This window comes from Podarcis muralis, chromosome 2 (assembly GCF_964188315.1).
Source record: "Podarcis muralis chromosome 2, rPodMur119.hap1.1, whole genome shotgun sequence".
In the NCBI taxonomy this organism is placed as follows: domain Eukaryota; kingdom Metazoa; phylum Chordata; class Lepidosauria; order Squamata; family Lacertidae; genus Podarcis; species Podarcis muralis.
In genome coordinates this window covers 33,679,165-33,704,442 of record NC_135656.1, presented here as the reverse complement: position 1 = coordinate 33,704,442, position 25,278 = coordinate 33,679,165, and the positions used below count along the sequence as shown (strand labels likewise).

The 25,278-nt window shown below is 41.0% G+C and overlaps 1 protein-coding gene across 2 annotated transcripts in view; it reads right to left on the bottom strand.

The window, feature by feature from the left end:
• The window catches only part of SLC38A12 (solute carrier family 38 member 12), a 77,683-nt gene that overhangs the window by 47,792 nt on the left and 4,613 nt on the right, over positions 1–25,278 (bottom strand). For both annotated transcript variants that reach the window (XM_028716804.2, XM_028716803.2), the window contains exons 3-8: positions 20,784–20,905; positions 15,787–15,868; positions 15,317–15,413; positions 14,609–14,689; positions 7,050–7,149; positions 5,672–5,780 (exon numbers count right to left, since the gene is read on the bottom strand). In XM_028716804.2, coding sequence (XP_028572637.2) covers positions 5,672–5,780; positions 7,050–7,149; positions 14,609–14,689; positions 15,317–15,413; positions 15,787–15,868; positions 20,784–20,905 — 591 coding nt within the window. The remainder of the gene's footprint in view (positions 1–5,671; positions 5,781–7,049; positions 7,150–14,608; positions 14,690–15,316; positions 15,414–15,786; positions 15,869–20,783; positions 20,906–25,278) is intronic.

Below are 25,278 nucleotides of genomic sequence, written 5' to 3'. Positions count from 1 at the left end.
GAGGATTGCCTCTTTATCAGACGGGCGGGGCTAAACTTGCTCAGTATTCCAATCAGTTTCAGGTTAGGGTGACATTGTCCCTTTCTGAAGAGAATCGGTAAGTGCTTGCGAGCCCTCATTTTATTCACTGCACTAGCATGTGTCCAACTGGGATAATCTCCATTAAACCATCTGTGCTCCCATCTTCGCTCAGCCTGCACCCGCTGGGCTCCCTGTAACGCTGCAGCATCTGTGAACCTGTATGCACAGATACCAGTTCCTGTCCTGATTAGCTAAACAGTCTCAGCCCAAACCCTAAAAGAACAGATGTACCAGAACGTCTCAAAACAGCACAAAGCCAGGAGGGAGAGAGTGCCTTCTGCAAAGCCTATTTCCAAACCAGTATTATCCTCCCCTGCCTTGGGAGCTTCAGTCATTTTCCGTCTGTGCCCTGAAGGTAGATGAACAGCAGAGGGGGAAAGCAAAGCTGTTTGGGTGGAGAGCAGAGGTGATGCTTGCAATTATTGTGCTGCATCCTGGCTCCAACCCTCTGGATGGCTACTTATTGCTCCAGTTAAAACTGTCTCTATTCTAGCAATGTGAGTGCTATTGCACATCTGTAATCCATGGAATGTATAAAATAATGTACAGTACACACATAGTTTCATTATTACGGTGAAAGCACAAATCAAAACCAGCTTATGCAGAATACAAGTGGCTCACTTTATTCAGAAACATGTAGCAAAGATCCGGGTGTGCCATTTCAAAAGATATGATTGAACTACCAAACAACTAGTCTATATCCTTTTTAGACCCAGAACATGGTTTATGACAATTCGGGGATCTTTTAAGATACCAAAGCATGGCTTTGGCAATACATAAGAAAGCCATGCTCTAGCTTTAACCTGATCAGAACCATTCAATTACTTCTTCTATGGGGCAAACTGTTGTCAGCATTATATTCAAACTGACAAACTATGGATTGCACCTACAAACCAGGATTGCAAATCAGCTTCTAATCATGTTTCAAACTGTGGCTTGCACTAAAAAAGGAATTCAACTGTAACATGCAAAGAGTATGTAAGGAGCGATGAAGCCGTGCAAATCTTTCTTGTTACAGGGCAATTAAGAGAATCATATCATGTTGGCTTTAGAGGATGAGACTCAGCTACCAGAAAACAATGTGAGACTGTAAGTTATTTGCTTAAACCATAAATATTTCACATTACCATGGTCACTGGGTGAAATATAATTGTCACCCAAGCTCCTAGGCTGAATTACAAAGAACATATTGATAATGTACCATGAATGAATAGTTCAACTTCAAAACCCTTCTGTTGTCTTCCAAAATAATAGAAGCAGAGCAGAGCCTCAAATAACATAATGGGGCTGCGGGGTGGGGTGGCGGAGAGAATGATTTAAGCATCTCAACAACATTTTCCATTGCCTGTTTATTTTGCAAGGCTGTACTTTCAGAGGTAATTTACAAGAGAGATGAGGTAACAGTAAAATTTGTGCAGGACGAAGGTTAATGCAGGCCCCACAGACTGTGTGCAGACAGTGTAGCCACTTAGGTGTGCTGGAGTCTGCAGAGCAATATTAAAAATGCTGCACAGGCAGGCAACTCATCAGAGAGCAACTTAATCTGTCTAAATATTCTCATTACGTACATGGCATTCAACTTCCATTCTTGAAGCACGGGAACAGAGACCATTTCCAGAGGACTTTTGGGACATTAAACCATGAAATAGGACTTTATGTCAGTCATTCACTCCTCCTCTTTCCCAGCTCCGAGATACAGTGTTTGAAAGTTATTACTGCACTGAAAGGGAGGGGAGTAAAGACAAACAGGGACATTGGGAGGGAGACAGAAGGCTTTTCTAGGATGAAAATTGCCCAGTGGATACCACTGATTTGTTTTAAAACTGCAAATAATTCTAAGGATGCAAAGATCTTGTGGCATTTCTTTTCCATTTTGTTGGCTGCATTATTATTAATATTTATTTAATTTATATACTGCCTTTCATCAGAGGGTCACAGGGTGGTTTACAGTACATAAACAGAAAAATACATAATCCAAACATATGAGGAAAATGCATAAAATTTAAATTCAAATAATCTATCACAGTGTCATTTGGAATTCTAAAGGTCACAGGGAGCAATGGAAAGAATACACAGAAAGAGAGAATACAAATTCCACAGTCCTTAATAAACTTGTAATTTCAGATGGAAGTTAAATTTATCTTAGACTACACAGTATACTAGGAAGGAAGGAAATCACATCAGACTCAATGGAATATCAAAGTAAAGGACTTTAGCATTGGTCTTTCAATATTTCTCTCTCCCCATACTGTAATTAGCTTACTTAAAAGGCTCTATTACTTTCTACACAACAGATTCAATGGAAGAAGTTCAGAAAATATGAGACCCGCTGTTGGAAAATGCTTTAGAAAGCAAGTTATCTTCTGCAAATGTTCAGTCCATAAACAAACTTACATGCACAAAAAGGTGAATGGTCAATGCATATACTTTGATGTTTTTCCCTTCTACTTTTGATTTATTTTATCATAGAATCATTGAATTGTAGAGTTTGAAAGGATTCTGGGGATCATCTAGTCTAACCCCCAAAATGCAGGATTCTCCACTAAAGCATCAATGACAGATAGCTATCTAACCTCTGGCATGACTTGTTTTTAAGAAACCCATGATGATTCTTAGTAATCACAGCTCACAGACAGACCATTTAATTATCTGTTCTAGAACCTTTCCTGGTATCGGTGTCAAGCTGACCAGTCAGTAGTTACCAGAGTCTTCTTTTTCGTTTTGTTTTTTGTAGATGGGGACAACATTTGCCCACCTCCAGTCTGCAGGGACCTCACCTGTTTTCCAAGAATTCTCAAACATTGTACAAAGAGGCTCAGAGATTACATCTGCAAGCTCCTTTCGTATCTTTGGCTGCAGCTCATCAAGCCCTGGATATGTGAATTAATTTATAGTAACTAGGTGTTCCCTTACCACCTCGTTCCCTATTTAAATAATCATAGTGATTTTAATTTATGTAAGCTGCCTTGAGTAGAGCAGACATATTATAAAAAAAATGCAGACTGAAAATAATTCAAGGATTTAGCCAAGCTTCGAGGTCCATCCCTACATACTCTCTCTTTCTGCATAAACATATCTCAATAGCCTCAATCCAGGGGGCCACATGACAGGGCTTCCAAGTCTGCTATTTTTAGATGTGGTCCTCCATGCCATCCAACAAGCAGTCAACCGAGTCTCCATACAAACATGGATGAAACCTCAGTAACAGCCCACTATAAGCAACTGCTGCCAGTTTAAAAGTGAGTGCGTTTAAAAGGCATTTCATGTATCAAAGGGCTTTCTAGATCAGAGCTAACATCTTTCTTTCTTTCTTAGAGAAGTATTGCTACTCATGCCACTATTAGTTTAAATTAAAAAGATGTCCAGAGCACCTTCTGTCTCTATCACTCAGCTGCCTCCTTAACTTCTTCTCCCCATTTCCCTAGCAACCCCACCTTCCCAGCCCCATGTTGTGCTCAGGTTCTGTCTCTGGACTTCTCTTAAGCATCTGGTTGACCACTGCGAGTACTAGATACTGGACGAGATGTACCATTGGCCTGATTCAGCAGGCTCTTCTTAAGTTCCTATGTGTCAGACCCAAGGCCCATCTCCAAAGCAGTTGCAGGGTTTGCTGGGGTAGAGTAATCTGAACAATCTAAGTGACATGGCAGAGACATTGAAAATGACAGAAGAAAGACAAATTCAGAGTAAAGCACCTATTGCTGATCTACAGTTTACCAGCTCTTCTGATTATTCTTCCACATTCATTTAGTGATGTGCTAGACACTATATAGAATACAGAAATGACAACCAGGCTATGTGACACTGGTAAATTTGAACTGACACTTTGATCTAGTAAAAGAGAAAGAATCAATGCTGCTATGGACCTGACAAATAATAAAGTATTGTTCAAATCCAAAACAAAGACACCAAAATTGTGTCATAGAATTTGCACACCCAGAGCAATAAACCTTCTGTTTCTACAAAAGTCACAATATTATTATTTTTTAAATCTCTGGCTTTATGAATTACAGGTGCAATAAATGGGAGGTACGGATAGTAATTAATGCATGTCTGCCTTTCCTGATGAGCTCCTTCTGGTGGGTCAGAGTTATTGAAATTCATTGAGAAAATCTTCAATCATGCAGAAATTCTGAAGAAATAGGCCTAGACGCAATTTAAGGAAGCAATAATATTTCTTTTAAATAATTAACCAGGCTGTGACATTTGCTAATATTCCTAAGGCCTAACTCCTGCTTCAACATTATTACTGGGTGGCGGTGGGGGGAGGAGAAGTGTGCTGCTCAGGGAACTGATCCAGTCAGCACTCACAAAAACCCCAACATGTACATGCACAGTCAAATGAAAACTGAATATATTGCTCTGGGTCACTTCCTCATTGCCAGCAGTTATGTTTACCTTCAGCCTTCAACTGCAATATTTATTTTTATCTATAACTCTAGTTCCACAGTACTTTGGTTGGTTTTATTGTTCAGTAAGAGAGAATTCCTTTAATTTACTTGTCATTGCCCCCCACTTCCTATCCCAATTATTATTATTTTGTGCTTAGATGCAATCAGCTATCTGCCACTTATGTCAAAGCAGGTTCCTTTGACATGGATGCTTTAAAACATGCAGTTTCTATCACAGAACAGAGAAAATTCTATTGGAATTTAGTAGTATATTGGAATACTACAAAAAAAAGGCTAATAAAAAGGTCAATTAAAAAGACCCGTTTCCTGATAGAGGCATTTGTGAGGAATCTGCCTACATATAAGACACAGAACGACATAAACGCTTGAAGCATTCACAAGTAAAAGGCATCTAATCTTGTGCACATACACATACCATGAAATTGAAAGAAAACAAGGATTAAGATTCTTCAGAGTGATTTCTGATACAAACTATAAATTCTTGTAAGATTATCATCATTTCACCAGCAATGCAGCTGCTTATTGCAACACACAGAAAAAGCAGCAAAGCAGGAGGAAAACTATTGGGGGGAATCTAAGTGAGCAACTAAACAGGACATCATACTGTAAGTACAGCCAGAATTCACAACGTGGCAGCAATGTCAAATTCATTTTTGTTTCGCAGCACAGTGAACAAGAACCCATTCACTGTTGGATGGACTGCTTTTCAAGACAAGAATGACAAACCTTGAAGGCTACTAAGTCCATCTTCAACAAGTGTCCAGCAGGAAAAGGAGAGGGAAGGGGCTATCAGCAAGAGTAGATGGTTATCACCAATAAAATTTAAATCAAACAAAGTCATATTTAGGGTACACCCACTGAAACCTATAGGTGGCATTCTATGATGTCTGCTTGTTTGAGCAATGGGACTTCTGGCATGTTTTCAACCCCTACAGCCCCCCAACCCTGCAAAGCAGATTTCAGGTGTAAGAAAGGAAGGAGAAACCCCATTGCATACATGAATGCCTGCTTGTGCTACATTTGATCTCACTCAGCAGTTCACAGCAGTTCACTCAGCAGTTCACAGATTTCAATGGGTATGACTAATACTGGGTATCACCCTTAGCATTTAAGCATCCCTTCAGAATCAGTTATTTAATTAAGGATGTAAAATTCCCCCAGGCGCAGGAGATACTCACCAGATAAATTCTATAAGCATCAATCCTTCTGATTGGTCCCCAGCACTTGTCTGTGTCATTATACTTAGTACCATCTTCAACACTGCATGAATGATTGCCCGTCACACTACTGACAAGAGGGAGAAGCAAAGCAGACCACAGTTAATGCACCTATGCATGGGCATAGCAGCTGCCCCTCATTAAAAACACTTAATTAATTGAGGTTCTCCCCATCCATAAATCCTGGCTACACCCATGCACCTATGCAAACCCCAGCCACCATTCCTCCCCACACTTTTTTAAAGGATGATGGAGAATTTCCCCTTACACAGCACACACCATGTGGAGTCTCGGTCAATCAAGAACTCCACATTCTTCAACACTGTACCTTATGAATTTGGCATGTAAGGTATATGTAGACATTTTAAAAAATAGAAGTGTTTCTTGATTAAAGAAATAGTAGTCATTTAATCATATAACTTGTAATTCATTGAATAAAGCCAGATTAGTTTGTGTATGAATCAACAACAGTATTGAAGAAAAGGCTATTTTTGTATCAGGCTCCTAGTCTTAGAATACCCATTCCTGGCTGTGTGGGATAGAAGGGGGAATGTATGTTCTATAGTGTCACCTGTCATTCATGCTTTTTGTAAATACAGGCATAAAAATTATTTTAGACCGTTGTAAAATCTGCTGCCCAATTAGTCAGCAGCACCTTCTGATAATCTAATCTAATCAAAGAATCAATCAAGTAAGCATTGCAGCCCTATAAAGAAGTAACTCACAAATTAGCCCCTAGACCTAGTTTTTGTCAATATGCTAAGCACTGTCAAATTACATCAGAACAATGTAACCCACTCTGGAAAATTAGTTTGAAGTGTGAGGTAGAAATAAAAAGGTAAAGGTACCCCTGCCCGTACGGGCCAGTCTTGACAGACTCTGGGGTTGTGCGCCCATCTCACTTAAGAGGCCAGGGGCTAGCGCTGTCCGGAGACACTTCCGGGTCACGTGGCCAGCGTGACAAAGCTGCATCTGGCGAGTCAGCACAGCACACGGAAACACCGTTTACCTTCCCGCCAGTAAGCGGTCCCTATTTATCTACTTGCACTTTGACGTGCTTTCGAACTGCTAGGTTGGCAGGCGCTGGGACCGAGCAACGGGAGCGCACCCCGCCGCGGGGATTCGAACCGCCGACCTTTCGATCGGCAAGCCCTAGGCGCTGAGGCTTTTACCCACAGCGTCACCCGCGTCCCTAAGGTAGAAATACTTTAAATTTATTAATTACAACCAGCAAGTCAATCTTCTGCCAGAGCCATCAATGTGAAATGGTTATGCAATCCTCCGACATTTCAGCAAAAAACTGCTGCTTGCAAAATATTGCCACCGAAAGCACACTCACCAGGTCACCTGCATGAGAGAAACTGGGACAGCAGCTGCATATATCGCCAAATCACCATAGAGGTAGATGATTATGCAGAAATAGAACAAGTTGACTCCCACTGTAAATAAAGGGAATAGTAAACATAGGTTTAGACTAGACCAGTCTGTTCCTGTAGTTTCACTTTTTACACCAGGATCTATCTAGGAACCTTTTGTGGATCACCACTTCAACTTGCTGTGCTGCAAAAAGGCTTCTGGGGAAAACATTTCACGACTCTATTGGCAACACCTTGTTCAGCAAACATTTGAAACATTAGTATAGAAGGTGCCTGCTGAATCTCTAAGGCTCAGTTCTGTGTCTAGTCAAATGAGCCTCACCATCTCACATGATGCTCTTACATATGATCTCAGTGATTGCACTGAAATAAAAGGGTCAAGGTGGTCCCTGAGGCACCCTGGACCTATGGTGTTGAGCCCTTCATCAATTAATAAAAAAAGGTAAAGGACCCCTGACAGTTAAGTCCAGTCGTGAACGACTCTGGGGTTGCAGCGCTCATCTCGCTTTTCTGGCTGAGGGAGCTGGTGTTTGTATGCAGACAGACTAAGCCGCTTCTGGTGAAAATCAGAGCAGTGTACGGAAACGCCATTTACCTTCCCACCAGAGGGGTACCTATTTATCTACTTGCACTTTGACGTGCTTTCGAACTGCTCGGTTGGCAGGAGCAGGGACCGAGCAACAGGAGCTCATCCCATCGCGGGGATTCGAACCGCCGACCTTCTGATCGGCAAGCCCTAACGATGAGCAGCCCATGCAGATATTTCTGTACCAGCTAGAGCTTCTGAGCTAGGCCTAGGGGCAACCTCAGATACAGTGCATTGTGTAATGTAAGAGCACAAACAAGGTGCTTAAAACCAGCCATGATCTCACAGCAAACAATGGTAACCAAGATTAGTCAGAAGGAAGGTATTTTGCAAAGATGACTTGGCCTTTCCTGCTTCAGACTTCCTTACCCTGCAGATATGTAATCAAATGCCTGCATTAACCTAACCAGTTTTATAGTAGCTCCATTTAAAAACCAGATGCAATTCTACTTCCACAAAGTTTGCATCCCATAAAACAGGAGTGCTGAACCTCAGACCCAGGGGCCAAGAATGCCTTCCACCAAGCAACTATACCGGGCTTTTTTCATGTGACACCCCCTCCCCTGCCATGCCCCTCACGGACTCTGCTTTGGCTCCCTCCTTGAGAGCTTTGGCATGGCTGGAATATGGCACTGAACAGTGCCTTTTCTGGACTAGCTGGAGGGCATACAGAAATGTGAGTGAGTGTAAATTAGCCTAATGTATACAAGTAAAATGCTACCCCCAGACTGAAAAATATTCTCCACCCTGCCATAAAATGTTCCCTATCCTATATTCCGTTTTATCAAGGAAAATATTCACTGCCACCATACCCTTGCTCTAGAGGACGCAGGTGAGACAGACTTTATAGTTTCACAGACAAAAAGAATTACCGGGAGGCAAACAAACTCTGCTTTGATGAGTAGAAATCAATAAGGATAAAGAGATGCCAAAATGCACCAGCTTGACTTAAAAGAAATAGAACTGAATGCCTCAATCTGAACAGATTTCATTTCCAAAGGCCACTGAGACAAGGAAACAAAACACGCATTGTTTCGTATAAAAGGAGAGAAGACAGGAATATTGTAAGAAAGCAAAAAATAAAGGAGCTTGACAGGAATACTAATCTAGTCTAGAATTTTGGTGCACAACTTCTAATTGCACATTACACTAGCAGCTCCACCATACAAAATGCTTCAGCTGTTATGGTGGAGTGTTTTATGATGCAATCTAACACAGGATTTTGAGCTTGGCAACAGAACAGAGCCATATATTGATACCTAAATTGTTGTGGCACCACTGCTACTAGAAAAATAGAAGCTTTACAGCAATTCACAGCTGTGCTTTATGACAGTACGAGGCCTAAAAGTGACTTTAGGTGTGGCCATCTGTGAGGAGAGCAGAAGTGCCTTGCCATTCCTATTCTCTGAATTTCTTTGTGTCATCCAGAGAATTTCCCTGTGACAGATCCCAGATGACCTAAAGGACAGCCCACCTCATGTTTAGCCATTTAAAAGAGAACCAAAGTCTCCAGAAAGATCCATATGATCACCATTTTTTATTTCTTCCTCTACAGTGAGATATATGAACTACAGGTGCAAATATCTGTGGGGGAGATATGAGAATTCTGCTTTGAACACCAGGGAGAACTCACATGTCCTGGAAGTTACAATGTCAAAGCCTTAACACAAATTCATATCTCAAAAAACATGTGAAAAGAAAACAGTGCAAACCAGTTTGCAACAACCTTCTGACCAAGGGAGGAAAATAATTTGTTAAGTAAAGAAAACAATTATTCATTACACCAGAAGTGAGGAGCCTGTAGCCCTTCAGATGCTGGCTGACTATAACTCCCATCAACACTGGCAATAGTAGCTCAGGCTGATGGGAGTTGGAGTCCAAAAACATCTGGAAGACCACAGGTTCCCCATCCCTACACTACATCAATAACTGACTACAAGGAGAGGATCGCAAAAGACTGCAGCCGAAAATATTTTTCCCATATTCAGAAAGACATTAATAGTGCCTTTAATTCATCACAGAGCCTCCAGAAGAGTACATTTCATATTGGGAAAGATTGAGAAATGAGATCACAGCTATTCCTTACATTTAAATAGGAGTGAGTATCTCAGCATTACTTGGATAAATGGGACAGAAGAAAAAGGGTGAAGAAAGCTTAACAAAATTAGGTGTCCTCATATCATATCCAATATGTATGTACATCAGTGCAGTGAGTCGTGCCGTCATTTATCCACAGTAGTGACTCCAAAATTAGGTCCACAGCTAGTTTTTCGTAATACAAAGTGACACCAAGTCCAACACAGCAATCCTAACCATGTTTTCTCAGAAATAAGATGCAATAGGTTTAATGGGGCTTACTCCCAAATAACTGTGTAAAGGATAGCAGCTTTAAGTGTCACATCCAGAATGTCAAATTTAAGTAAATATCAAACAAAATAAAATATGGAAATTATACTCACTTTACACAACTTTTTATTTACCAACATATAAAATAGGTAAATAAAATAAAAAAACAGAAAAGTTATAGTATATATTTTTTTCAGCATCAGTAAAAAGATATATGACATTTGGGCTTCATGGAATACTAGCAAGCAGAGGAAAATTCTGTCTTAAGAGATGCGAGATCTTTCTTTTAAAGTGTTGACATCTATGAAAAAAAGGCTGAAAGGAAGCATGCTTTAACAAATGCTTGAAAAGGTCACCACAACTCAAGAGATTGGTTTCCCCAAATGATTATCAATCAATGCCTAAACAGTACCTTGTAAATGAACATGGTAAAAGGACACAGTGAAGGGGATGGAAGGAAGAATTCCTATTATTCACTGTTGCCATCAGACCAACAGGTATGGTGCCCAAGCTGCTAGGTCACTTGACTACAGCCCTCTTACATCTAATTTACACTAGGAACTCTGTAGGAAACAAAGTTGAATGTACTGCTTTCATTTGTTTGGCAAAATAAAGGCCTGTGCCTTAGCCACAGTAGCTCAGAGCATTTAAAATATTCAGATAATCTGTATTTTAAATATTTTAAAGCTTCTAACAATTTGAAACCACAACATTTTAACCAATCCTGTTGTCCTCTGCAGAACATCTCAGACCCACTTCTATGTTGTTTATTCAAGGCACACATCTCAGCTGAGGATTTGGGGTGAAAGCACCACCCAATAGTCTCCACCCTCTCCACCTACAGATAGACGTTAGTGTTGTTTCTGTTTTATAAACTGCCACCAACCTTCATTGATCAATACTTTCATTACTGGACACAAAACAGGAAGATCAATGACTTCCTGCAAGGATGGTACATGATGTATGTGCCTTGAATCCATTATTACAATAAATGACTTCTGGATCCCTGATAAAGAGCACCCAGCTATCCTTCAGAATAGATTCCCTTCACAGCCAGAGGCCCTTTTTTCTCCTTAGAGTTAAGACTGCAAATCTATTCCCTACAGAAAGCAGACAAGTCAGAGGTGGAAGATTTATACACAGCTCAACTCTTAAGATTGCAGATCCAGAGCATGTCAAATTGTTAAGATAGTCAAGGGAAATGAGCAAAGAATACAGTGAAAACAAGGATTTTGCTTTTAACAGGCCAATAACTCTCAAAAGAAGGTATAACAGAGCCGCAACACATCTTCACCTAGCCATGAAACTCTGAAAGCCTTATTCATTGACTGTACTGCATAAATCTCATGACCCTAATAGCAAACCTGCCAGGTTGCGGTCGGGGTGTAACATTAGCATACAGTCACTGCGCGGATTTGTTTGGGGGTTCAAATAAAACAACATAATACACAGAATGGGGCAGTAAGAAGTTCTCCCTTAAGAGCAAATAATTGCTATAGTTCATTGAAGAATGCATGTGCAAATTCTGATTATGCTTAACTGCAGTAAGCCTGGTTGAGTTCTGAAGGGATGGGATTAGAGAATTAGGACAGTTGAAAAGATCTGGCACTTCAGAGGGGAGGCGAAGACATCCAAACCAACTGGAGGAGAAAGGCTTCTACACAAACCAGACAAGCTGCCCAGAAACAAAGATGAATAGATGAAGTAAGAACAGGAGATGTATGGTAGTAAACAGAAGCCATTAATGTTGTTGTTGTTGTTGTTGTTGTTGTTGTTGTTGTTGTTGTTGTTGTTGTTGTTGTTGTTAATTTATTTATACCCTGCCCATCTGGCTGTGTTTCCCCAGCCACTCTGGGCAGCTTCCAACAGAATATTAAAATACAATAGCCTATTAAACATTAAAAGCTTCCCTAAACAGGGCTGCCTTCAGATGTCTTCTAAAAGTCTGGTAGTTGTTTTTCTCTTTGACATCTGGTGGGAGGGCGTTCCATAGGGCGGGCGCCACTACTGAGAAGGCCCTTTGCCTGGTTCCCTGTAACTTGGCTTCTCGCAGCGAGGGAACCACCAGAAGGCCCTCGGCACTGGACCTCAGTGTCTGGGCAGAATGATGGGGCCTACTGGTGCCTTTAAAATAGGGTTGGGGAACCTGTGGCCCTCCATACATTGCTGAACTCTCAACTGCCATTGGTCCCATTTAGCATGTCCAGTGATTAGGGATTTGGGGAGTAGTACTAAAACAACATCCAGAGGGCACAGGTTATCCAACTCTGCTTTAAAATGAAGGGGCTCTTCAAGCCTAGTATCAAAATATCTTGCCTATCAAATGATCTGTGGGATCTGCAACCTCTTAAAATTACCTGAGAAGTTTGGGGAAATGGCTCTTTAAGGAAATCCTCACTACCACCTATCTGAAGGAGATCAAGTGACTTGAGCAACTTTTAAAAGGGGCCACAATAGTGTGCTGATTGAAACCCAAGAGAGTCCGGCCAATCTGCATGCCCTATCTTTCAAAATCACTCTCCAGGATTTAAACACTAAGCTGGTCACTCTAATACAGGCATAGGCAAACTCGGCCCTCCAGATGTTTTTTGGGACTACAACTCCCATCATCCCTAGCTAACAGGACCAGTGGTCAGGGATGATGGCAACTGTAGTCCCAAATCATCTGGAGGGGCGAATTTGCCTATGCCTGCTCTAATACATGTTTAATTAAACATTAGCTTTCACCTCATCCATAAAAGTTGTGTGTACAAAAACAGTCTGCCAACATGCGCAGCCAATTTTCTTGACACATCAAGGGTCTGCGATCCATCAAAAAATTCATCTTCCTGTACTATCCAAATTTGCATAAATTGATGACTTACTGTTGCATTACAGTTATGACAAGGAAAGAGATGCAGCAGATGTAAGAAAATGAGAATAATATCAGACCTAAAGGGCACAAATGGAGGCTACAGGTTTAAGACCACCTCCAAAATCCATTTCAAGATCTTTCACAGACACCATCCAGACATTTTAAAACTTTCTGCACAACTTTTCTTGATACAGAAACTAGTTACTTTATAGAGCTCAGAGATACTCAGAAAGCTAACTTCTATTACTATCAAGCTACTTGTGGATCTGTGAAACCTGCATGATGCTTTCAAAACTCTGAGCACCAAGATGTCACTTTAACATATAACATATAAGATGTCACTTAACACATAAGACAGAACAGAAGCAAATATCGTGGAAATACAGGTATCCATGACTTTGAGGGGGGCCTTCTTTCACCAAACCTACTGTAATTATTCAATATTCACATTCTCTCGTCTAAAAGAGGGAACTTTACAGCATGGTCTACTTATGGTAAAGGGAAAACTAAAGAATGAAGGTTTTGTGTGAATTACAAGTTGAATAATTAAATAATTAAATAATATTCAACTACTACTGTTCTGAATTCACACATGTGACCTGAGCACCCTCTGCTGGGTGAAGTTATCCATCACAGCAATTAAAACAGAATGCTAGCATACCATTCAAGGCCAGCGGTTCATATCTCTAGCAGTTCAATCTGGGCTAAGTATTCAAATGAATCTGTAATTGGGCTGCATCTTTACAACCTACCCACTCACTAGGATGTCACTCACAGGTTTATTTTATCTGTACTGCTCTCAACAAGCCTCATTAACACCAAACCCAAAACCAAGTTCCTTCTGTCATATTGAAAGACACCCAACAGTAAATTTTTTTAATAGTAGCTAGCTCCAGTTCCCAAACCCTAACTCCTATGTCAAGTAGCTCTACCATTGCTTAAGAACTTCAGTGGTTTCTTTGAGAATGAAAGAGTGCAAAAGTGCAAATAGGATGCAATTTAAATTACTATTTGCTTTTATCCAGGATGAGGAGTACAGCACATTAGGGATATGGAAAATGTTCAGCACCTTTAACAGTACTACAAAAATTGTTACCTGGAGCACAATACATATTAGTAAACATTTTGAGACTATTTAATACGGCATTTATGTACAGCAAAGTTCTTCAGCTGACTATCTTTCTACTGCCAGTCCAGATGTGTTATATTCATTCCTTTAAAAAAAATTCAAGCCTTATCAAAGATAATTATTTACACTCTGAGACAGAAAGATAGATTAGTGTCACATGTCAATCTTTTCTTTAAAACTACAAGCACTTAAAACTTTATTTTAAGTGAGACTATGTCTCTCGAAGCCAAAATACATGAACACACAGACAAGATGGTACCTGTTTCTCCACCTCCAGACATTATTAGTAGCCAGGAGAAGTAGGTATTCAGTATCTCAAGCAGATTTGGGACCACAAGAAGCCTTAAATATCCCTATTTAAAAGAAGTTATATATTCACATGGGGTGGGGTGTCAAACTTGACATTTAGGCTTTAGGAACCATTCAGAAACACTCTGGAAAAGTGGGTGATTCCTATTATGGTTCGCACATGTAGTTTTCACTTGAAACTGTCATTCCTCAAGAAAAACACCAACTACTAAGAGATTCTGACAAAAGCTAGGTTAAATAAAAAACAACCAAATATACATAATATGAAATAGAGCCTTCGTGGCTTGAAGGTAGTTACCTTTATTGAAGAACATGGATGCCATCTGACCCATCTCCACCCTTTCAGTGATTTCAAAAATGTTAGGTGCTCCTCGTCTCTCTGCAGGGTTAGAGGGAAGGAAACTCTTAGCCTACATCTCAAAGATGGGTCCCGCTCAAGCCACAACCTGTTCTCTCTCCATCTTGCTCAGACATGTAAATTAACACTTTCCTATGTTGCTTATAACAATAATTGCCTGCAGGAGACCAGAAAAGGAAACTTTATAACAGTTGAGATTTCCCTCCCCCCTACAAATCAGGTACTGTACATGCAAGACAAAAGGACAAATAAAGCTCTGCAAACTATTACATTTGGGATTTTACTTGCAAGGCTATAGGTTGTTGTAAGTTAAGATGCTGGCTCAGAGTTAACATTTTGGTCTGAAAGGCAACTCACAAATGATTTCATATAAAAAAGATTCAGGGGGTTTTCAGTTGTACATTTTGTGTCACTGAAACCCTGTGGAAGCAAAGCTAGAGAGAAAACAGGGTTGCCAGTGGCTTGATACCTTGATAAACTAGTTTTCTTGAATTGTAAAAATGCTAGTATTGTGTTTCTCAGAAAGCTACTACATGTGCATGTGTATACAAGACACAGGGAAAGTAGGCTGTGTCTAACTTTCTCATTTGTTCTCTGCACTGAAGAGCAACTCATAGGAATGAGAAAGGTTTCTTGCTAGATACTTACGAAGAGATAGGATAGGTCGTGTCTCTGATCGCTCGTAGCCTTCAGGAAGAAGAACATCACTATCAGAAACGCCAGATGAAGAATCCTCATCATCATCCTAGAAGAGTAAGAAATAAGCATAAGTGTTCAAAATATAGAATAATTTCAGAATTCTGACAAGAAACAGAATGTCAAGAGGTAAAAAAGAGGAGTCTTTACTTGCTGGAAAAAAGACTAAACCTCTCCAACTGAAAGCCTTCTGGCATGCTTATAGCTTCAAGCTGGTCCACCAAAAGGCTGAGCATCCATCCCAGTGCCAGGGACAAAATGGCTAAGTTTGTGATGAATCAAGTTTTGCAACATGGTGCAGAATCTACAGCCAGATTTTAAGGGTAAACACATAACAAATGAAATGAAAACAGAGCTGCTCCACTGAGATTTTATAGCTATGAAGAAAAATAATTAGCAGCCAAATGAAATGCCACACAAACCTTGTGCTTTTCCATTCTCTTCCAACGAAGCTGGGCATTTGCAGCAGCCATGGCCTCCATTACAAAAGTTGTGGTCATGTAGCTGGCAGAAAAATGGTAAAAGTACCAGTTGGTTAATAACAATGGGTTGCAATATTCCACCCCCACCTACACAGCCTTTAACCTATATATTCTAAGGTGCAACGTGTAAACAAAATTGGGGATTAAGGGCATGACTGTACACAGTATGGGCAGTCACACAATTGTTGTTCTTGCATCTGTCCTGTTTATGTATAAAGCATGGAAGAGATTCTATTTTTTATATCAAGAGTCAGATGGGTTTGGAGAGCTGGTCTTATTCTCCCCATGCTGCACTGCTGCAGACACTTTTATTTTCCTGTCCTCCATCATTTCAGGTCAGGGACTTTTCCACTACAATCCAGCTCACTTATGGTACTGTGGCTGGGCTGAGTTGGACAAAAAGTGATGGAGTGCAGAAATGTAAGACAAGTTAGGAGGGAGGCTCAGTGACCCTTACTGGAGGACTCATCTAATGTTAAAGAAATGCTCTCTACCTGTTCTCTATTCATGAATGGTGTAGACACATGAGCAAGAAAATTTGCTTGCTCTCCATAATGTCTGGACACTTTCTTAGTGGTAAGGCAAAAGAAAATTAACATGAGCAAAGACTCTCACACATGGCAGCACTGAAGAAAGCAGAAAGACCAGTGCACAAGTGTTGCATGCTACCAGGAGCATATTCTGAACAACCTTAACTGAAATGAAAAAGAGCTGCATAAATTCATGTCTCTGTTCTTATGTTACTCCCATTCATTTTAATGAAATTTCTGCTGCACAAATCTTGGTGGATTATATCCCCAAATCTCAAGAATTACAGAACTGAATCTAACTGGAGTAATAAATTATAGGATAAGCACATTTCATAGGACATCTCACTATACATCAATTACAGCAGGATGATCATGGGCAGTCATGGGGGACAATTCCGCTATCTATAATAAGGTGCAACATGGTAGCTATAAGAGATTTAGTGCCTTGGATGGAAGGTGCAGCTAAGGTGCATGGGACTAAAAAGCTTTGGTCGCCATGATGAATGTGTGGCCCTGCTTCTTCTACTTGATCTATAGGTGACTTTCAAAACCAGTGAGCATGGTATCCTGCTGGGCCAATGATGTGGAATGGGTATCAGAAGCACTATGCCACAGTGGTTCCGTTTCCATTTGGGTTATAAGCAGAGACCAGCATCGGAAGAATGTTCCACTGTTGTTATGAGGTTCCACAGAACACTATTTTATCTCCAACGTTATTTGCCATCTATATAAAGCCATTGGGATCAGTCATTAGGCAATTTGAGGCAAGGTGTCATTACCATGCTGATAACCAGCTATATTTTTCTATTGCATCTCAATCAGGAAAGGCAGACCTGGACCAATGCCTGGACACAGTAGTGGGCTGGATGAGGGCCAATAAATAATCCGAACAAGGCAAGAACGTAAGAAAAGCCCTGCTGCATCAGACCAATGGCCCACCTAGTCCAGCATCCTGCTCTCCCAGTGCCAACCAGATGCCTTAAGGAAGTCTGCAAGCAGCACTTGCACACAAAAACATTTTCCTCTCCTATGGTTTCCAGCAACTCCACTGACCTTGGAGGCAAAGTATAGCCATCATGGCTAGTAGCAACTGATAGACAAATTCATGGAGGCTAAGGCTAATTATCTTTTAAAGGCATCCAAGATGGTGGCCATAACCGCCCCTTGTTAGAATGAATTCCATATTTAACTATGCACTGTTTGGAGAAATACATTGTTCTGCCTGTCCTGAATAGTCCGACATTCAGCTTCATTGCATAATGTATGTTTATTTTTTTCTACAAGCTGTTTTGAGATACATAGTGCAAAGTGGGGCAAAATTCTTTAAATAAACAAATAAGATACTGATAGAACTATATCGGTCTAAAAGACAGATCACTTGGGTACCCAAATGCACTCAAAGACCTAATGCTGGACAGAGTTAGAGGAACCACTTAAAAGATTTAAAAAGTGAAGGACTGAAAACATTTTCCAAGAGCTGCCAGGAAGATAGCTGAGAGCGAGTGATCAATCAGTTGTCCCCATTCCCCATTACCATTTGCTTTGTTGATCTTATAAATGAATTGCCATTACCCCAGTTAGATGACCATGTTAAGGTTTCGCTCTCATTTTTACTAAAAACTACAATCAATCTTATTTAAACCACAAAAATGGTTTCTTACTGCTTCACCAACTAAACTCATTTATCAAGTTTGAATGAGAAATTAGTTTGCTAGGATTAAAGCACAGAAGCAACATCCAGGGGCCTGGATAATTTCCCCTATGTTCTTTTACTACACTGAGCATTCTCCAGAGGATATTAGGGAGCCAGAAGTGCAAAACAGAGGAATGGAAGGATCAGGGTAAAAAATTCTCAAACGACTTGGCACCAGTGGGCAGCATTTCAAGGCTGATACAAAATATATACAGTAATTGCATACCAACCCATATCCCAACAGCATCAAGAAATGAATTGGAAAAGAAATCAAAGCATGAGACAGAGAATGCTACAGGCAGGCTTCAAGGTTCTGAAATAATCTCTTTTACAAAGCCTCAGAAGCAATTCAGTCACTGGTACTGCAAGGATTTATGCTTCCCATCCAACAGAACTTACACTTTTATAATGCCTTTCCTTCCACAGATCTTAAGCAATTTGTAAGATTATGTCTCAACATGAAAGCAATCCAGTCTCAACCCAGGGTAAAAGGGCACTGGAAGAGAGTATCCCTGTCCAATGTTGAAAGGCAATACTTTTACAATGGAACAGTAAAGTACATAAAATAACTGCATCAAATTAAAGCAGCAGGCACATTCATCAGAAGCCCACAAAATTTAGGTTGGCCTTGGTAGATAACCATTAGTTGTGTCACCAGCAATCCCTCTGCAACAGAGGAGACTGGGTCAGTTTTTTTACTCCTCATCAAGTTTTAGAGAGCAACTCACTTCTTCTGTCCATCCCCAAAGCAGGCTGTAACAAATATGCAAGATTGACCCCTCCTTATGCAATTTCCTGGGTGTCAGATTTCAAAGGAAGGATACAGTCTGTTTCTCCCAATTGCAGTACAGGTAAAGGTACCCCTGACCGTTAGGTCCAGTAGCGGATGACTCTGGGCTTGAGTGCTCATCTCACTCTATAGGCCGAGGGAGTCAGCGTTTGTCTGCAGACAGCTTCCGGGGCATGTGGCCAGCATGACTAAACCGCTTCTGGAGAACCAGAGCAGCGCATGGAAACGCCATTTACATTCCCGTCGGAGTGGTACCTATTTATCTACTTGCACTTGATGTGCTTTTGAACTGCTAGGTGGGCAGGAGCTGGGACCGAACAACAGGAGCTCACCACGTCGCGGGGATTCGAACTGCCGACCTTCCAATCGGCAAGCCCTAGGCTCTGTGGTTTAGACCACAGCGCCACCCGCGTCCCAATTGCAGTAAGTGCACCCCTTTTCCAGTGGAAACACAAGGGGAGGGAAATGGTCTCTCAAATCTTGGACATACAGAAGGAGGTCACCCAAGAGAGACTTGTGGTCCCTACAGATCAGCTGACTTTTGTGGATCCCTGACATTCAGGATAGTAGATTATCAATTAAGATCACACACACACACACACACACACACACACACACACATTTTATTTTATTTTTAAAGTTAAAGCAAGCTTTTACATTTAATCAGAAAAATGACACCTTAGTATTGTGGAGCATATGCTACACACTATCAGCTAATAATCAGCTTTATATATTGGTTCTCAGAAGCTAAAGGGAAAGGACATAGCAAACAAGTTTTCTGCACACCAGGGTAGCTGCTCCTGCCCAGGAGCCTGAATTTAATAACCTAAACCAATCAAAAAACCAAAAAAAACCAAGGAAAGCTTAGCTAGACACAATTCAGCTCACCCAATAGTGGTAAGGAGGCAGAAATACCCTCACCACCACCTCAAAAGTCTGCAACTGGCCTCTATATTGTGCTTGGTCAGATTCACAAATCTTTTTTCCAATTGTGCTCAAGATACCTAGCAACCCATTTCAGATCATCCAGCTACTGAATAAATCATGCTCCTATGACGCCTGGGAGGAAGATGCCAAGGAGCAAGCCTGGCAGTAGTCCCTGTTAACCTCCTATTCTACAACCAAAGTTGTTTTGATGAGGTTTGACTTTTGCAATGTTAAAGTTTCATCAGCTTTTCACTACTATTAACAAACATAATTCCTCTAAGGAGCAAAAGACAATCCATGAGAGATAACAACATCAAGTGTGAGGAAACGTAAAAGAGCAAAGTCCTTTTGACTTGGCCACAGACAGAAAACTCAGAAATGGGATAGAAGGAAGAGAGAACTCTCTTTCCTACCATCTTAAGATGGGCAGGTATCCAGTAATTTCTGGTATCCATGAGACAGATGCTAGGCCTCATTGGATAAAATTCAGACTGTACCCAGATTGCTATTCTACACGTGGCAGGAAGCTAGAGCAAGTTCTGCTCCCTGTCCATCCAAGCATCACCTGTCTTGCCTCTGATGTTATTGTACATAACGTTCAAACAGGGTGTTCACATTTAACGTGCAACATGTGTGGGCTCAGAATGTGCAATAAATGTCCAATCTCTGACCACAGAACTCGAGCAAATGCACCCCATATTAGAACACCTATGTATGGATGTAAGGTGGCAATGGAGGCAAGGGCTGATGTGCCAAATGGGCAGGGAGGAAAGTGCATTCTTACTCTTCAGCACATGTGGGGGAAGGAACTTGGTAAGAATACTGTCTGATCTGCCTTCTGTAAAACACTCCCTCAAGGCCAAGGCACAACTTTCTTATTGAAATCACAATGGCTGGGTGACAAATGGATTGTATTACTTAGATACAAGTGACACGTTTGGGATTTACAAGTTCCCAGTAGATTGTTAATGGAAATTGACATTCAGAAAACTCTTACCTCATGAATCCCAAGAACATTATTAGGATGAGGCTGACAAGCCAACCAGCAGTGGCAAAGGCCTTTGGCATAGTCAGAGCTCCAGTCCCAACTATGAGATTGAACATGTAAACCAGGCCAACCTGCAATTAAAGAAATCATAAATGTTAAAATCATGTGACTTTTAGTTGTTAAAAAAGACTCTTTGGCTAGCAATCCCAAAATGGACAGAAAGCAGCAGCCTCCATAGACAATCCAAACCAACACGGCTACTATGATGGTGCAGTTTTATAGAAAATATTATCGTCTCAGTAAAGAAATGCTTTTTAGCTCATACTTACACAGTTAGGCAGTGTTTAATGTTTGGCCTTAGAAATATTAACAGCTGGGTTTAAACAACAACAACAAAAAACCTATGCAAACCACAACTTTCCAATAGCCCAATAGTTTATTTCTTGTTTTCCCAACCTAAGCCTTCAGGATGAGGGAGATTACAGATAAAACCTCCTTCTCCACATAGCAAGAGTTAAGCAGAAAGACCAGACATACTGGTGAAAGGACATAGCCTCAAAACATCATGTTTACTCAAGTTATGCAGTTCTCTCACTTGCCATGTTTCTAACTCCAAAGGAAAGATTCTCTGAAACTAAAGGTGTTGCAGAGAGGCTGAGGTTTTTTTATAGGGGGAAGGGTGGTACAGTTACTCAACTTCACCCATGAGGAGGCAATATAGGATGTGAGGTATTAAAGGAGCATTCCACAGCTTGCCAACTATTAGCCAAACAGGAGTCTGACAAGTAATTTTCCTCCCAAGTATATTTAGCAGTGAAGCAGAAGGAAATTTTCCCTTATTGGGACACCAGAGGAATCTTGTTAACGAATGGGAATATCTGCATGACAAGCTTGTTGACAGTAAAATCAACCCTTAAGAAGAGCTATTCTGAATTAGTTCCTGCCTCAGTTCTTACATTTAAATGGCAGGCTAAGACCAGGCATTATTCTTGTTTATTGAAGAATATTACATTAATAATAACAGCAAAAGAGATTTGCTCTTTTGTTTAGTAAAAACCTACTTGCCTCCCCACAGCACAAAGTGCTAAAATGGAACTACCTCAAGGGGTTCAGCTTCCACAATTTCTATTTATAATCTGCTTTATCCTGTAGGTTCAACACTGGCTCTATCTGCAGCAAAAACAAGATTCATTACTATTTGGGGGGCAGTGCCCTCATAACTAAAACAGTTCTGTATTAAAACGTAGCATGAAGAACTCATGTATGAGTAGATTTGGTAAGTCAGAACCACAATGGGTAATTAAGGTGGCAGCTCAGTGACAGATGACAATATCTGAATGTAAAAGACTCCAGATTCAAACCCTAGCATCTCCAAGTAGAGCTGGGAAAGATTTCTTCTTGAACCCCTGGAGAGCAACTACTAGCCAATTCAGACAACACCGAAGCAGATGAACTAATGGTGACACTCAGTATACAGCTGCTTCCTATGAGCCCTGGGCACTAGCAGGAAAATAATTTAAACTTATTAAAATCATGTGTCATGTAAGATACAGTATCCATTAGACTTGAAGTGCAAGAAAGTAGTGCAAGGAGGATGAGAGAAAGAGCACCACTGATGGCTACCTTCACCTTATTAAAATTACTGGAATGCCCATTATCAGAAGACAACCATCTACCTGGAATTCACGTCCACTGTCAAACACACAATTTTTAAACCAAGAGTAGCCATAAATAAAATTACCTTAACAACAGGGAATGTATACAGTTTATAAACCAAATGCTCATGGCAGAAGTTCTGAACTACAAATGCATCCTTCAGAGACCTTTTATGCATAGCCATTCACTTCTCTTTGAGAGAACAAGGTCCTCCTGTACTTACTGGCATCTGAACAGCAAATGCATCTTTTGACTGCTTTCCCAGAGGATGAAACAGTAGATGTCAGTTTGCAAAGCAATTTTTTTAACTCGTTGGGCAGAACTGTCATTCCCTGCATACACCACCTCCTGGCTCTAGGCCTTAATTGGTTCTGCACACGAAGCCTTTGAGGACAGAAACCTTGGAGGTTTTCTTTGACTCTGATTAAAAAGAACAGTATAGGGAGGGAAGATTTATTTCAGATACTGGTAGAATCATATTTCGGGCCCTCCAAAAATGAGACAAGTACCATTTTTATGCTCAACAGCCTGAAGATTTCTGCAATGCTATAATTTTCAATCTGTAAGGTACTTGGTAATTTAACATCTTGGGAGTCTATTTTTCCCCTTGAAGATTCAGATCAATCTTCCTTGGACTAAATGTACCAGCACACATCACTATCCGATTAATGTCTTCTCAAAAATCACTTGCAATCAGAAAACCACCACTCAAGAGGATAGCTTTGACAGAGAGATGTGATGGGTTATATATTAGGAAGGAGGACAGAGTCCACTGGTATGCCATAAAAGGGCATCATAAGATGCAGCTTCAACAACTCTCAACTCTTGTGTATGTATGTGCACTGCTTTCAAAGCCTCCTTGTTCATCTCAATTTTTATATAAAAAAAATACTTTCCTGATGTTTTAACCACTTGTTGCTGCAAGATGGCAGCAACAAGAATTCCAACTATGGAAACAGAACAGAACCCATTGGCGCAAGTACAGCCTATCAGCCATTTAAGAAAGCCACACAAATTTTAAAAAGCTTTGTCCCGTGTTGCAGAATGCCTCTGCACTGACTGATGTAAACATGCACCCAGGAATCTTGTGCACATTGTTAGTGCACATGTCTTTTTATTGTTCCATGAAGCGGTCTAGACTGTAAGAGAATGTGTCACTGCCCTAAAGACTTCACAACCAGAAAAGTATAATCATGTATTTAGTATTTAGCGCACTGCTCTTCCCTGAAGAGCCTTTTACATATGGCTTCCAGATAGCCTTCCATTAAGTGAAATTACAGGATAACACCTGTTCAGCTTCACAGAAGAACAGCCTGGTGTAACTTTGCACAACTACATCACTAAATGGCACAAGTTTGAAAACTGCTTTGAAGGTGCCAAGTTGTAACCAATGCTGTCCTTCTTTACATGGAAGGTTCTTTGTTCCCATACAGGCATCTGCAGACAAAAAAGGGAGGTGATTTTTGCAAATTTCTCCTTTCTTCACCATACTGTGTCAGAGGATTCTCCAATTCCCTAGAAAAGATGGGGAGGGGGCCCTCCCCCTCTTCTTCCCCCAACCTTATACTGTATACAACACTAATGTCTCATGTCAAATATAACTGATCTGTAGAAAGGACTTTAGAAGTTGAAAAAAGAAACAATGTGCGTACTTTTATAAACCAAGAAATTCTTCAATAAAAAATATTTTTTAAAAAAATAGATGGGGAGGGTATGAAGGTGATAGTAGAACAAAAGTGGAACTAATGAAAATCACCTCCAACTGTTCATGGAATCCTCTGCTGGATCAAAGAGACTTCCATGACTGGAAGGACAGCATGGGATAAAATTCACCACATCTAATTTCTGGCTAGTCTATCCACTACCCAAATTACTTAGTTCCTCTTGCCTCTGATATTTGGGATTCTTTTCCCTCTTGTTAGTATTATACCTATCATAATCTAACATATGGGTGTCCATCAATATGCAGATAATACCCAGCTCTACCTCTCTTTCAAATCAGAACCAGTGAAGGCGGTGAAGGTCCTGTGTGGAGTGCCTGGAGGCGGTTGGAGGATGGATGGCGGCTAATGGATTAAAGTTGAATCCTGACAAGGCAGAAGTACTATTTTTGGGGGACAGGGGGCGGGCTGGTGTGGAGGACTCCCTGGTCCTGAATAGGGTAACTGTGCCCCTGAAGGACCAGGTGCGCAGCCTGGGAGTCATTTTGGACTCACAGCTGTCCATGGAGGCGCAGGTCAATTCTGTATCCAGGGCAGCTGTCTACCAACTCCACCTGGTACGCAGGCTGAGACCCTACCTGCCCGCAGACTGTCTCGCCAGAGTGGTGCATGCTCTAGTTATCTCCCGCTTGGACTACTGCAATGCACTCTACGTGGGGCTACCTCGGCCCAGTATACCCGAAGCAGCGTCTCCACCCCCACCGTTCTGCCCGGACGCTGAGGTCCAGCGCCGAGGGCCTTCTGGCGGTTCCCTCATTGCGAGAAGCAAAGCTACAGGGAACCAGGCAGAGGGCCTTCTCAGTAGTGGCGCCCGCCCTGTGGAACGCCCTCCCATCAGATTTCAAAGCGATATACAACTACCTGATATTCAGAAGACATCTTAAGGCAGCCCTGTTCAGGGAAGTTTTTAATGTGTGATATTTTAGTGTTTTTTTTGTTTCTATGGAAGCCGCCCAGAGTGGCTGGGGAAACCCAGCCAGATGGGCGGGGTACAAATAATAAATTATTATTATTATTATTATTATTATTATTATTAGAAGGAAGCAACCTTATTCGCTGATGCAGCTTTAGTGCAATTACATACTTTGAATATTCACTAGAGACTCAATAGAGGGTATTTGGCAAGG